At 45.3% G+C, this 15826-nt stretch overlaps 1 protein-coding gene across 1 annotated transcript; it reads right to left on the bottom strand.

The window, feature by feature from the left end:
- Positions 1–3168: 3168 nt before the first annotated feature.
- Positions 3169–15823, bottom strand: PEX5 (peroxisomal biogenesis factor 5; the record flags this gene model as incomplete). The annotated part of the gene is made up of 15 exons (XM_035894618.1): positions 3169–6039; positions 6395–6552; positions 6699–6894; positions 7033–7248; positions 7416–7486; positions 9683–9826; positions 10393–10512; positions 10689–10781; positions 11158–11274; positions 11610–11699; positions 12885–12991; positions 14076–14210; positions 14901–15033; positions 15210–15245; positions 15761–15823. Coding segments are annotated over 15 exons (1881 nt in total), but the record flags the coding sequence as incomplete, so codon positions are not given.
- Between the last annotated feature and the right edge of the window lie 3 nt (positions 15824–15826).

Genomic DNA, 15826 nt, shown 5'->3' with positions numbered 1-15826 from the left:
TAAGGAGGACCCTCCCGTTCAGTCACAAGGTTCAGAGTAGACCCCCTTGCTTTCTAAACTCCTTCTCAGAGAGGAGTCTAGGTGCAGCTAAGTCCAGTCTCAGTCTCAGACTTGGTCAAAGGTTTATGTCTAAGGATAATATGTGTCTAGCAGCAGTCTAAGACTCATTTTGTAATTAAATCACATATTTACAGATTACTTAAATTGATTCACACACGCATATGCACAGCCACAATTATATTAAATTCCCCTTGAATTCAGTGAAATATTCACATCAAATGTCTCTGTATTTGTCAACTGAGCCTCAAGGGGTGAAGGCTTTCAGCCCAGGCTCGTTGGTCCTCTGCGGTGGACCTCCAATTTTCACAAACTTGAGAGTTTGCAAGCTCTAAGAGGCATCCAGCTCAGAGGAAGATGCTGGCCGCAATCTGCTGTGGTCCAGGAGAGCTCGAAGGGACCACTATTTATAGGGTCGCAAGATTATTGGCTTTAGTCATGAGTAAATTTCCGTCCTGGCCACAATTCCAGTAACAATGGTGCTGCTTCACTCGGGTTACAATCCAAGTAAGGTATGTTGAAGGCTGTCAGGGGATAACTGATTGTTCCTTGCTCTCACTCCCTGCCTTGACAAGTCAACTGGTGTTTCTAGTATGGACAGTGCCGCTCCCCTCCTCAGCCGCACAGCAGTTCCTGGTACGGTTAAGGGGCGCTTAACTGTCCAACTCATTACACAAAGGCCAAGGTGTGGTGGGAATTCCTGAAATTGTAGAGCAGTTCAGGAGAAAAGGGCAGGGGGGGATGCACCACCACAATCCACCCCATGACTAAAGTCAGTCCATCTCTCCCCCAGAGTGGCCGTGTGGTCACCTCTTGCCTCTGTGCCTATAAACAGATTAATGCCATATTCCAATTGTAATTTGAGGGAAATTTTTTGTTTGTTTACTTAATTATCAAGGTTTGGTTAAATGTGATTAAACAGTGTTGTACATGCAAGTAGGTTTTTCAAATGATGTCAGCCATTTAGCTATTTTCCACACTCTAACATACAGAACTATATTCAACAACAAACGTAACACAATATACAATGGGATGCAGTAGTCAATTCAGAATTCCTGTTGCTGTTGGTGACCATCCGAATAAAGTATCCCACCAGTGATGTTCCCCATCCTTTTTCATTTGTTCTAGAACATGTTGTATCTTTTCTGTATCAGGGTTCTTGTCCATTGTTTCAAATTCGCTTTAGCAATTGATTCAGGTCATCATCTTGCAACAGTTTTCTCACCAATGTCCTATTCATTCAAATGGAGGTAGGTCATAAATCTTGATACAATGTATAGTTAGATTGTAACAGCTGGCAGGTTGTAACAGAGGCTGAATAGTTGAAGTTGCATCCTGTGATTTTGGTAAAATTACAAATACAGATTGTATATATCTATGGGGGTGTTGCCTATAGATACAGAATTACAAAGGGTTCTCATACAAACACGTCCATTTCCAACATGTGTAAGTACCATTTCAGGGGTTTTATCAGGATGTAGTTCAAAATAACAAACACTTTGTTCACTGTCAAGACAAATGTCTTAGGCCTTAATGGTATTGCTTTCACAAACAAATCCCTGTTGTTCCTGTACAACACATGCATCAACACCAATAGTTTGCCATTTATTCCCATTTTGTTGGGCCCATACTCTGTGTTCTAATGGACAGAGGACAGCTCCATTGTGGTTTAATCCCAGCGGAATGACTGGGGATATGGTGTATACCGAAGCATTGAGTATTGTTAATACAACAGCTATGGCTTTACTGTCAGTAGGGTTATAGGTAAAATTGATAAGACACCACCAGGATTTGAATTCCCTTTCAAATTGAGTTGCATTGTCCCAGACTACCATTCAAAGTTCAGCGGGTAAGGTGCCCTCTTTGCCTTCTCTTACAATTGTTGTTACAGTAAATTTTATCCACCATTGGGCTTGAATACAACTAAGAGCAAGAGAGACAGTAATTCAAGCCGTACCCTAGTGCATCCATGGTTAGTTGGTGGTCTTTTTCATTAATTCCTTCCCACTTAGGTGTCAGCTACAAGCCATTGACTAGTTCCCAATGCTGATAGAGAAGACTGCAACAGGTGTTCTAATTTGTTCAAATCACTTGTTGTCATGCTCAATTTATTTATGAGTATTTCAGCATCCATACTATTCAAGACTCACAATCCTGTCCCTATGACACTGGTTACCTCTCCCTCTGTTCGCTTTGGAGAGGTGAGGGTTCATCCACGTAACCATGCTAACTGTTGCATGTAAGATGTATTTAGGAATGGTGAGCAGGTAGGTAGGTTTAATTGAAGAGATGTCAACCTGCATTGACAGTTCCACTCATTTGAGAGACCATGATGGGTTAAGTAATATTCGTTGTTGTCCTACGTTTTTAATTATGTAGGGACCGATGTTATTAATGTGAGGAGACGGTTTGATAGGAGGCCGAGTTGGTGAACACAATTGTTCGATATCAATCTTGAATTGGAAACCTAAAGCTAGAACAAGAGTTGGGGTCTGTCCAAAGGCACATTATGAGTCCTAAATGCAATATGGTAAAGCTGCACCAACGTTCGTGTTTAAAAGGACAGGTATGTAGGTGGTGCTTTCCCTCAACATTGTTTACAGCAACGTGTAAAGCTTCTGTCATACATTCAGTGTGATTTTCAGTTCAGCATCCTATCAAAATGGTGGCTCCTTTGGTTGTCTTTAAAGATGGAATTTGTGAATTTTCATCGTTAATGATCCATGCATGTCTATGAAAAGTGTGTTATTGTGTAGTATTATTGAGGACAAATTTAGATCAGGTACAGGTACATTAAAAAAGTACATACACATCAACCCATGGCCACCCCAACATTAATTCCACATTTTACACCCAGTGATCATAAAATCAAACAATAATCCTACACCATGTTTCCCCAGAGGCAGAAGGCAAGTACAGGTTGCATGAAAGTGAAATTGTACCAACAGTCTGGTTCCGGTGTGTTATAACAAGATTTCTGGCTGGTTTTTGGTTTAGAAAAATCAGTATAGTATATTTTAATTGGTTTTCAGGTTTTTCATGTGTAGATTGTTGATTGCTAAGCACCCTATCTTTATTTCTTCCCCTGGTGTGACCTGAAGGGATAAGATTTAGTAAGTGTTGTTATTATTATTGTGAGATATTTTAATTCCTTTGGTATGCAGCATTTTCCATTTCCATTTCAGGCACACCTCACTTTCACATATGACCAAAGAAGTCTCATCTTTTGGTGAGATCCCAACACTCCCAGTATAATTTAGTAGTGCATGGTCCCAAAGATCTTGCATCTGAACTGCCCAAGGATTTTGCATCTGGTCTGGAAGGAGTATACTTATCTTGATTAAGAGAAGAAACAAGACTGGGTTTGGGTGACCTCGTTGTTGTCACCCTTGATACAGATTCATTTTTCTTCTTTCCTGTTAAAAATTCCCCTTGAATTCAGTGAAATATTCACATCAAATATCTCTGTATTTGTCAACAGGCGAGGACTGAGCCTCAAGGGGTGAAGGCTTTCAGCCCAGGCTCATTGGTCTTCTGCAGTGGACCTCCAATTTTTGCAAACTTGAGAGTTTGCAAGCTCTGAGAGGCATCCAACTCAGAGGGAGATGCTGGCCGCAATCTGCTGTGGTCCAGGAGAGCTTGAAGGGACTCACTTAGGACCACTATTTATAGGGTCACAAGATTATTTGCTTTAGTCATGAGTAAATTTCTGTCCTGGCCACAATCCAGGTTGGTAATTTACTGGAATTCCAGTAACAATGGTGCCGCTTCGCTCGGGTTATGATCCAAGTAAGGTATGTTGAAAGCTGTCAGGGGATAACTGATTGTTCCTTGCTCTCACTCCCTGCCTTGACAAGTCAACTGGTGTTTCTAGTATGGACAGTGCCGCTCCCCTCCTCAGCCGCACAGTAGTTCCTGGTACAGTTAAGGGATGCTTAACCGTCCAACTCATTACACAAAGGCCAAGGTGTGGTGGGAATTCCTGAAATTGTAGAGCAGTTCAGGAGAAAAGGGCAGGGGGGATGCACCACCACAGAGGCAAAAGAAATCAGTGGGGAGATGGACAGCAGAGAACTCAGGAAGGGAGAACACCTGGACAGCAGGCGAGGAACAGCATAGGCACTAATTTTTCTTTCACTGAGCAGAGAAGAATCTGACAGAAGGACTGAGATCAGTAAAAACTGAAAGGCACATCTCTGGTCAAGGAGCAGCATGTGTGAGCAGAACACAGCAGCGGTGTTTCTCTTGCTTTTAGGCAGCACAAATTGTTTTGCATGTGTTACAGCAGTTTTGGAAGACTGCACGTAGATTTCAGTGCCACAGGGCCGGAGCTAGAGCTAGAGCTCAGAAAATGTACAGCAAGGACTGTTCTCTGCACATGCTTTCTGCTCCTGGTCATTACAGTAATGAGAGAAAAACAGGCCTGTGAGGTAGGGGTATGAAGAAACAGGTGCCTGGTGGAAGAGGAAGGGTAAGCGTTCCCTGCGTAAGCCTCCCGTCTTGACTACTGCAGCAGTCAGGTTCCTCAAAAAAGTGATGAAATGTAACACAACTTCCCTCACTGCAGATGGCAAGAAAATGGAAAAAAAGTGCTTCACTGACCCCTAAACCTAAGCAAGGAAAAAGAGAGCACTTGGCACAGGGAAACTCTTCTGCTGGCTCACAGAACTGAAGCCTGAGGCTACAGCAAAATGAGGTCCTTTAAGGTTCATTTGCATATAACCTATCAATAAAACAAAACCTGGGTCAAAAGGGGAGACAGAATCTAAGACTCTGATCGATCTTTTGAAAACCAGTGGGCTTATACCCCCAGAGATCTGTACTACCCAGTGCAGGCAGCTCCAACAGAAGCACAAAGATGCTATTTTGGCAATTTTAATTTTCCACCCTTTATTATACAAAATACTTTACAATTAAAAAACATTTTCCCCAATATAATCATATACAGATATTTATAATTAACAAGATTCAGTTACACACAAGATGGGGAACCTCTGCACAAAGAAAAACAATGACAGATGATCAAGTGAAAATTAAGACTTGACCCTTTCCCCACCATATTTCTGGGAAGGGAGGTTACATTTCAGACTTTTATTCCCATCACATTCCCTCAAGTCTGAACTCTGGGATCTCCTCTTATCCTGATAGCCTAAGGGCCTCCACCTGTGACCCTAGCATAAGCACAATACTCTGCTCTTAAAAGGCTCATGAAGAGACACTGAGAAACTAGCATCTGGCTCTACCATGAAGTTACCAGTACCCAGAAAAGGGGACTGCTGTCCCCACTTTTCCCTAGCAGCCCACATATACACACATGCAAGCACATACATGGGGGAAGCATGCTCAAAACCCAGAATTTTTCACCCTTTTACCAAATGGCAATCCCACCCCACCAAAGCAACCTGCACTTGAGACTCATCCAGCAGGTCGTCTCTGCAGAATGGCTATTGTAAGGCATCATAGCCAAGCTGGCATTACTGCAAATGCAGTCTGGCAAGAGGGCTGGGTGTTGCTGTCTTCCCCACTTTGATCACCTGCCTACCAGCAGAATGTCAGTCAGTCACAGAGGTGACAGCACGAACCGCTCAGAGATGCTCAGGCCACAACAGACAGGTAGGGGAAGTTGCATGCTTCAGTGGGAGGTCCTTGAAAAAACAGGTGCCAACGATCTGCCCTACCAGAGCAAAGATATGTGTGAACCCTAGCGAACATTTTCTCTCTAAGGAAGGTCACTGCTGGGCTGGGCCAACCCTGCACTCGCAGGGGAGCCCATCCGAGAGTCACTGCTGGAGGCCAAATGCCTGAAGCAGTGTGGGAAGATCACGGGCATCAGCTGCCCCGTACAGGTCACTCTGCCCCAGCATGGAGAGGGCCATGCGGAGGGTGCTCCAGATGTTGTCAGACATAGCACCTTGCTGCCCCCGCGGACCTCGGCTCTTCTGCTGCATGTGCAAAGCCTCTAAGAAGTGCTCCACAGCCTCACTGTCAACATGAGAACATACACATGCTTACTGGAGAAGACGGCACATCTCATACTTCCTCCCCCATTTGCTTCTAAAGTACTTCCCCTCCAAAACAGTTTCCTCTTCTTCACCAGATCCTGCCCCGCTCCAGAACCACCAGATCCCCCTTTTCCCTCTTAACAGACATTGAAGTCCAGATGGCCCCTACTCCAACCACATCTCCATGACACTTTGTTCTCAAGACAGAGTCCACACACTCCCTATGCCAAGGGAAGGCTGCAGGCAGAGGGGCACTGCCCTATTAACTTACTGCAGTCTCTCTCCCACAGACACATGCACACTCATGGGTCACAGCAGAGCTGCCCTATGCTCACCGGTGGGCACCTAAGTTGATGCAACTGATGCCCAAGTTGTAGCGAGAGCGGATGTATCCCGGCTGGAGCTCCAGTGCCCGACGATATGCGGCCACAGCTTCCTCACTCCGATTCCCATTGGCCAGGGTGGCACCGAGCTTGTTCCATAGAAGATGGTCCTGGAGGAAAAGGCAGAGAGAAAGGGCCGAGATAAACTGGACCTTTTTAAGCTCCAAGCCAACCCTCCCTTCCCCATGTGTCTGTCTTATTCCTCCACTACAAGCGGTACCTCCACCCAAACCTTCACCCATAAACCTCCAGGTACCTCCAGCTTCCACAGACTGCCCATTCTTACGTTGGGGCGCACACTGAGTGCGGCACTGAAGCAATCCACAGCCTTCTCATACTCGCCACTAAGGTTGAAAAGAACACCCAAGCCACACTGAACATCAGGATCCACAGTTGAAGGGTTGCTGCGCACAGCTGCTAAGAACAGCTCTTTCACCTCCATGAATAGCGAGCTGGAAAAGCACAGAACAAGAATATTGGTGTACTGTAGAGAGCTGGCCTTGGGTTGCTCCCTCCGCTCCTGCCTGGACCAGTCCCAACCCTCCAAGAAGCCTTTCAGCTGCAGGCTGAAATTTGTAACCCTAACTCACTCAGACAGCAGGGAACCTAGGACACGCTTGGAAGGCCCCAAGTTTGTCCCTGAGACACTCTCCTCTGGTTCCTTCTCCAGCAGGTGGGCATAGTCTGGTTTATGGCGTAGCCAGTCCCGCAGGGTCTCACATGCCTGCTTCTGCAAGGACTCATTAGTGAAGCTGACTGCTAAAGCCATAAGTGCCGTGAGGTTCCCAGGCTGCAGTTCCAAGCACCTGCAGGTCAAAGAAAGACAAGGGAACACAGTATTACATCAGTCTGGGAGAGACCCAGATAAACGAGGTAACAATCAAGGCAGAGCACACTATGCTAGCCATACGGTTCTTATGGCACTATGCACTAGACAAGGAGCCATGCTCAGAAGCTCTTCTGCAACACTCACTGTCTGAGGGCACTGATTGCCAAAAGCTCCTGTTCATTCTCTGCTTGGGTGGTTCCCAGATATTGCCAGGCCTGCAGGAAAGACGCCCAAAGTCAGACTTCTTCACATCCAGAGAAAAAGATCAGCCAATAAAACCACAGATGCAGCGATTAAATCTACCATGTTATCCCACACGCTTTTAGAGTGAGACCAAATATATGCAAGTATACACATTAGCCACAGATAAAAGTTTCTCTCGAAAGACATATAGACTTTATGGCACATAGGTCCTCAGGGCCAATAAAACTGGTGGTGTTACAGTAAAAAGAAGTAGTGAACGTCTACCTGGAGATCTATCACAAAGCAACTGTTGGCAATTTTACACTTTTAAGTCACAGAATCTCCACTTTTGACTTCTAACTGTGGTTAAACTGCAGAGAAATGGAGCAAATGCATATCTCTTACTGCCTAAGAATAAAACGGCATAGCAGCAGTGTAGTAATGAGATCCCCAAGGTAGGCAGCTGTATATACTTGTGCAATGGTCCACTAGCAAGTGATATCTTGGGGAACCGACCATCAGACCTGAAGGTAGAAGCACTATTATTCTACTGAATCATTGTGACACCAGTATGTGAAAACCACTTCCATCTCCAGGCTTATGATACAGGGAATATTTAAATAAGGCACTATTTCCAAAGTACCCATTCACTATATGTTGATAACTACACCCCTTACTCAAAACTAGGCCAGATAGTTGGCAGGAGTGTCAGCACGAAGTACCCACTTTTTGAACTTAATTCATAAAATGCAGTATCCACTGTCTCAAAAAAGGAAATTGTTTTATTAGCAAAGACCCAGACACACTGCACAAGCCACCACAAGCAAGAGGCAATCTACTGTCCCAAATCTCTAATGCCTCACTATATAGCTAAGCTGCAACTCAAGAAGTGATAACTGTATAGTATTCTGCAGGCAGAAGAGCTGAGATTCAAGGTAAAGTTGTGATTTGGACCAAAGCAACCATGACATTTCCTCCAGAGTTGTTCAAGTCTGTTTGATCACTGCACTATTTGTGAAGTCTTGACTTCTCCTGTACTTTCTGCAGCGCCACAGTAGAAGAATCCAGTATGTTTTCAACAAAGCTAGCCAGAACTGGTCTAAGAGTTCTTCCCCTAAGGTTTCAACTACCTCGGCATTATGCTCAGCCTGCAGCCTACACTGCCTATGAGAAGGGAGTGCTGATTCTGAAGGAATATTAGCAACACCTTTTGACCACTTTAAAACTAAAGTAGATCTCCAAAATCTCTGCTTACTTTTCACCTACTCCTAGTACCCTGAAAGTTAGATGCCTGTATTACCAGAAGCCAAGAACATCTGTTCCAAGGGTCACTCTCATCTAAGCCTCAAGATTAACAAATTAGATATTTCCAATCATATACAACTAGCAGGGCTTGAATCAGACACACTGAGAATTCAGCACCCCTGGGTCCTTGAGGCAGGCACTCCAGAAACTGACAACATGGGTGTATTTGCATTCTTCCTCTTCCTCCTGAGAACATCCACATCCTCTCTCTCTGGAGAAATGTGCAGAGACTATTCCATTTCTCAACCCATCCGGCAGGAGCTGAAGTACTTTATCAAAATAAGTATTCACTGAATTAGGAGCCGAAAACTTGTCTTCAGTATAAAAATCATTCCCTGGCCCACAGGTTCAAATGAAGACCATGAAAACACCCAAGCCATTTCTTTCAACCCTTTTGGGTTACATCTTCCCCTGGCATCTAGATGGAAGACCTAACCAGGACCCCTAGTCTAACAAGCTGCTCAGAATTAGTCTTTAATACAGATATTGAAAGCAGTTATCTGCCATAAGCATCTCCAAACTTGCAATGCCAATAAAGAGTTCCAAAGAAGCAACTTAAGACATGAGAACTCCTTCTCTTCACTCCATGTACAGTCTCATGTGCTCGAAAAATTTTACACAGCTCTGGGCCAGAGCCTTTGCGCTTTTTGTAACTGACTGTAGTCATAAACCTCCTTGCCCATAGCCCTCCCAGGGATTCACATACATCAGCTACCTACCCAGAGCCACAGGAAAAAAAAATTTTAAAAATAAAAAAAAAAAAAAAAAAAAAAAAAAAAAAAAAAAAAAAGAGATGCTTTCATATAGCCTGCACAGCTCCTACCACTGAAGTGAGTTTTCTACACACACCCTGACACCCCACAAGGGAAGGATCCAAGCAGCAGGACACCTGGTCAGAGCCTGTTATCTCTGCTCTCACTCACCTCCATGTGATCTGGCTTCTGTTGCACTGCAGCCTCAAAGAGCAAGACAGCATTAGGGAGGTCACCTTCTTCCAAGCGCTTCCGCCCCTCTTCAAATGCATCTGGGTGATCTCTCATGGGATTATCTTCCTCAAACTGGTAACCCTAGCAGGGAAGACAGACAGGGGCTAATGCTGGGAGAGGCTTAGGGAGAAAAGCACTCTCTAACAGTTCCGCACAGTCTAGCCTTGCTGCATCAGAAACACTCAAACGGCAGACCAGCCAGCACCTTGTCTTCTCTGGTAGTTTGTAGTAAGTCAGAGAACAATGGCTCTTCTTCCTGCCTGCTCTGTGCTGAAAAATTCCCCCAAACCAGACCTGGAATAACATGCGGAATAACTTGCAACAGAGTCTAAACATCTGGTGTGGGTCCTGTCAGCTTAGGGGGGGAACAACACTTCCACTCATTGCAAAGAATTCCAGCATTAACTGGTATCTGGTGTTGGACAAGAACTAGACAGCATTTGCTGACAAGCACAAGTGAAAACAGTATTTGTTTAACCCCTAGCTGATCTGGAATGAGGGTGCAATTGACAGCAAAAGATCAGTGTGAGAAAGAATCCTAGCAGCATTTGGGGTCTGTGGAGCTCACCTGCAAGGCAGACCCACTGCCAGTCTCCTCAAGGCAGTCCATCACAGTTACAGGGCTGAGAGACCCTGTTCTGTATTACCTTGTCATATGATGAGGAGCTGAGGTCTTCATAATCAGAGAGCCAAGGGTGAGCCTCTGCATCTCTCTTGGCCATCTCCTCCCATTCTGCCTGGAGTTTGTCCCAGAAGTCCACATCTGACTGAAGGAAGAACAGAATGTGACTAGAGTACCTCAATCATAAACTGAGCTCAACAGACACACCAGAGCATGCCCTCTTAAATGTTTCTAGCCCTCCTCAGAGTATGCAAAGGAGAGAGGTAACCCTACCATGGGCTCTCAGTTGGTACCCCAGCCCTCCTCCTCCATCAGCTTTACCTCCACAGCAGTCTTTGCCTGCTCAAATTCCGTATCAAGAGTTGACATGTTCCCAGATCGTGCAAATTGATCCACCCAGGCATCGGATGGCCCCTGGGAGTTTGGAAACAGAAACACATCTTTCTTTTTAGAATTTGGCAACTTCAGAGCACATCCCAAAACAGTAGGAGGGTCTGTGATGACCCCTCCTCCCCATCAGCAAGAACTCATGGCTTGTAAAGTGGAGGAAAGTTCATTTGGATATCCCCTTCCTCCCAGGTGCTACAGGAGATGAGAAGACTTGCATTGCCCAAATACCTTCCCAGCTTCTGGCTAGACTCTGCTAAGAGACCAATGGCCCCTCCCTCGCCTCCCCCAACCTAGTTGTTAGTAGAGCATTGCTAAGAGTTGGACTTGCCATTCTCCCTCACACTGTGCACTGTGGCAAACAGCTTTCCTCCTTCAGAGCACATAGGGCTGGGGCTCCTACCTGCTGCTGTATAAACTCAGCTGCCCATTGCTCTGCCTGATCTTGGTCTCTGTGGGTCACCTGATTAGCTTCGATCGATACCCTCCCATCTCCGATCTGGCGGACAAACTTTAGGAACTGTGGCAGAGAAATGAAACAAGGGTGGAGCTGGGCAGATGCTTTGCCAATAAGCCCCCTGCCCATGCCCCCCTCCTTCACTAAAAGGACTTCTCTCTGCAAAGTGAGCACAAAAGGCCCAAAAAGGTAGGGAGGACAGGACTTCACCAGAGTCATGTGGTAGAGATGGGTAACATCTAGAGTGGATTGTAGGGTTCAATTTCTAGGAATCAAGGAAGAAATGGAAACATGGGACAGCAGGAGGCTTTACTCCTTTACTGTCTTCCCCCTTCTCAAGTCCCCACACCCCTCATTCACACTAGATATCTGTCAGCCCCAGTCAGGGAATTTCTTACCTCAGAATTCTTGAGTTTTGGATCATCCACTTTAGAGAGGAAATCACTAACTGTTTTCTTAAGATCATCCTCAGGTTGATATTCCTCATAAGTCTGATACCAGGCAACAGTGAACTCTTTCACTAACAACAGTCTACACAATGGGCCAGACAACAGTACTGAGGGACAAAACCCCTCCTCAAAGACTCTGGGGTTCTCCTAAGTGATTCAGTACGTTTATCCATCTGTGAAAATTCAAAATTACTACTAGGTTAACTAGGCGAGTAACTGACACAAACAGTAGCAGAATTAAACAATTACAGTGACAACAACAGTTCTGCAGAACAGTCTGAATTCCTTGGCAAGCTCACATGCTATCGAACATCAAGTTTTAGCTCTACCAAAAACAAGGTCATATATCTATGAACAAAGAAAAGTAGGTCATGCTCATGGAAGAGGAACAGCGTCTTGTAAAAGCATCAACTTCACAGAGGACTGAGGGCTCACAGCAAGCACACAACTCAGTATGTTGTCTGGCTTACAGCAGGATAGGACCAGTTCCAGGTGTTACCACTACATTCAATCTTGGTGAAGTCTTTGGAACTGGCAGCAAAAACTCAGGAATATCCATACTTGCCGAAAGGTACCAGAAAAGGCAAGAGCCAGGAGGAAGGAGAATCCAAATATGCAAAATCTATTTTAGGAAAAGATCTAAGAAGCCCAAATTGCTTGCTTGTGTTTTGCTTCTTTAGTTGAAAAACTTGACTGTAGCCAACAGGTACCTATACAGAGAACACCCATAGTAGTAGGCTGTTCTTTAATCTACCACACAGAACCACGTGAAAGTAACATCTGGAAGGCTGAATCTAGAAATACACAGAGGAAAGGCCAAAGGTGGTTTGTCAGATAGGGAGAATAAAGTGATGAAAGTTTAAAACTAGTAGAGTCTATTACTTGAGATCTTTAAATCTAAAAAAGCTCTGTTGTGGAAAAATGGTCTGCTTGATTCAGAGTTCACGAAATCACTTTAAGGAGCTTTGCATTAGGCGTGAGATTAAGTTAGCCTACACAATCACAGTATCTTCCTGGAACTAGAAAATAGAAAAGCTAGGATCCCTTAAAAACTCCAGTTTCCAAGCACTGCTTCCTCCTTTCTCCGAAAACAAAGGCTTGAGAACATCAATCTAGGTTAAATGACTCAAAACCATTCAGGCCACAGCTGATTTCTACCACCTACCCAAACTTCACCCACCCAAGTGCCTAGCAGCAATAACTAGTCTTGGGAAGACAGACTCACCATTTATCTGCCAAAGACTGATCTTCCGATTCCCCAAGCCACAGTTTCTCCTCTGACTGCTCTAGGTATTCTTCTGCCCACTTGGCCGGAGACGCAGAGAGCGGATCTGCATAGGACATCAGGAAGAATGAGGAGAAGAGTAAGATAGGCAGACCATCACTCAAACTTTGGATTTTGCCTCTCCACTTTACATACAGGGACTAGCTAACATACAGGGAAAAAACCTTCAAAGAAAGATTGTTTATGCTTGTTTCTTCTAATGTTGTTTATTCTGATCTAAAAATCAAGCCTTAGGTTCAGACTGTGTATTAATACAGACGCCACTGTGGTGCCAATAACCTTATGATTTTCTACTTTAATTTCACAACTTATTTGTCTGCTCTATGTAGGTCAAAAAAATTAGTAATGCATTACAAGTCTCCATCAAAAGCACAGCCTACAAAGCACTAGGTTTTCAACAGAACTTTCTGAAAGACCTGTGTAAATGCTGATTATATTCCCAGAATTATAAACAGTGAGGGTCAAAGAATGGGACTACCTGGGTCTCTACAGTGGCCACTCCTGGAGAAGAGAATAGTATCTATTTAAATCTTTCTCATAACTTTCATATTAGGTCACAGATGGTAACAGGACCCTGTTCCAGCCCCAGCTCTATACACAACGCAGGGTGGCTTTTCAGATAAACTACTGGTTTGCTTGAAACAGAAACCTTAACATTTGGGCCCAGAAACATTCATTTGGCACATTTCCAAGGTGCAACATCCCTCTACCTCCATGAAACTGAAAAAAAGTATTTGGCCAAAGTGCACTAAGCAATATCTACCTTTGTACCAAAGGCAAATTTAGCCTTAATAGAGGGAATTAGAGAATATGTAAGCAAGAAGCAGTATCAGACCATCTCCAGAATTTGCATCAATTGAATCACAGTAATTTTGTAAAAGCAGTTTGAATAGCCTGCTTCTCCCAAGTTCTCTGAGCAACCTAAGCTAAAAACAAAAGACCCTTACACCCTAATAAAAGCTTCCACACCACATTGTTGGGTTTTTTTCTCACCCTGTTAAAGCTGATACAGTAAACACTGACTGCTGGGCCCAAAGCATTACTCCAGTTTCACGCTCATTAACTCTTCGCTATACACAAGCACATGACTAGGCAACATCTTGACAGTAATTCCAAAAGGGCCCCTTCACCTGTCACTTCAGCGATGAACTCCTGTGACCAGTCAGCCTCATTGTAATCTGAAGAGACATCACCAGCACTATCTGCTGCAGCCAAGAATTCCTGGGTCCAGTTTTCAGACAGTGCCAGGGCTGCCACACCTGGAGCTACAAGAAGAAAAAAAACAGAAGTGAGGATTGGAGGAATCAAAGGCATCATTTAAGTGTTCTAGGCCAGCCCTCATAGTCTCCAATCTTTCCCTTTCTCTTCTTTAGAACAAAATCACAGAAAGATTCCACTTGGAAGGAATCTCTGGAGGTTGCTAGTGTTCTCACAGCCGGTTAACACCGAAGCTAGAGATTAGGTTGCTCAAGGCATTCATCAGGTAACTTCTGAACCTGTCCGAGGCTGGCAATTCCTCAGCCTCCCTAGGCACCTGTTCCAGTACTGAACCGCCCTCCAAGGGAAGAAATGTTTCCTTACATCTCCTCAGTTCCCCTTTCCGCAAGTTGCCATTGCCCCTTGTCCTTTTGCTGTGTATCGCTGCGAAGATCCCAGTCATGGCTGCGGAGGACAGCAACTAGACACTCTACCCTTGACCCCTCCTGGCCCTTAGACTCCTCTTCCCCAGGCTGAACAAACCCAGTTCCCTCAGCCTTTCTTCTTACACCACATATTCCAGTCCCTGAACACCTTATTAATCTCCACTAGACTTGTTCCAGTACGTCAGCGCACTGGGAAGCCCAAATCTGAAGACAATACTCCAGATACAATCTCACAAGCGCTGAATAGATAGCAACTGCCCTACATAACACCAAGATCTTTTCCAGCTCTCCACCTACTCTAGCTCCCCTCACCTCGCTGAGGGGCCTGTCGGAAGCTTGACTGTTCAATCTCTTGCATCTCAGCCAACAAGTCATCCATCTTAAAGGTCTGAGGTGCACGGGACAGTAAAGGGGCATTCTGCTCTTGCAGGAACTCTCCAACCAGCTGCCAAAGACAGAGATGGATTACAAACATAGTGTAGAAGATAAACAAACGGAGCCATGGAGCATGAGAGAAAGAGATAGGCTTGTCAAAAGGAAAGATTACTATCAGGTAAGGGAGGAAATAGCAAACAGTGTTGATGAGAAAAGCAGTAAGGAGGTGCATCAGTCTGTCCTTACCTCATCTTCGGTGGCCACTCCCAGCGGTTTGGATACCTACAGGGAATAGTGGGCAATCAGTCCAACAGCTTTGACCCCATACCCCTCTTCACACACATCCTGTTACCCGATTCGTTTATGTCTTCCTCCTCCTTGAGCTTAGGCTATCAGCATTTTCTTGTATTAGCTGCCTGTTTATGGGGAAGCTAAAGGAGCAGGAATTCCTCGAGTGATACTGTCCAGCCCCCCTCCTGCCACTTTCTGGGTTAGGGCCTGTGACAGTAAGGCATACAGCTCACCACAACCACCAACACCCTCCGAGCACCCTTAAACACAGCTTCCACAAACAGGCCCTCACCCCACAACCCTGCAGGACAAATTGTGTGACCCCGTGGCCTCTTTCCCCAGAAAAAAAGTAACGCTGCACCTATCTACACCAACAGGCCCCCCGTACTGCTCACCCCCCACCCCCCTTCAGCCAGCACACCCCTGCTCCGTGCTGACTGACCCAGTCCCGGGCAGGCCCCACACCCAGCCCCAGCTCAGCAAGCGGAGCGACCGGCAACACTCACGGCTGCAGCTCCGGGAGCCCCAGGGGGCCAGGCCAGCGGGGCCCGGCGGCCTTCCTGCCGCCAGGC

This window comes from Egretta garzetta, unplaced genomic scaffold (assembly GCF_000687185.1).
Source record: "Egretta garzetta isolate BGI_Z169 unplaced genomic scaffold, ASM68718v1 scaffold85, whole genome shotgun sequence".
NCBI classification, from domain to species: Eukaryota; Metazoa; Chordata; class Aves; order Pelecaniformes; family Ardeidae; genus Egretta; species Egretta garzetta.
The sequence above is the reverse complement of the archived record's forward strand: the minus strand, read 5'-3'. Positions and strand labels throughout refer to the sequence as shown.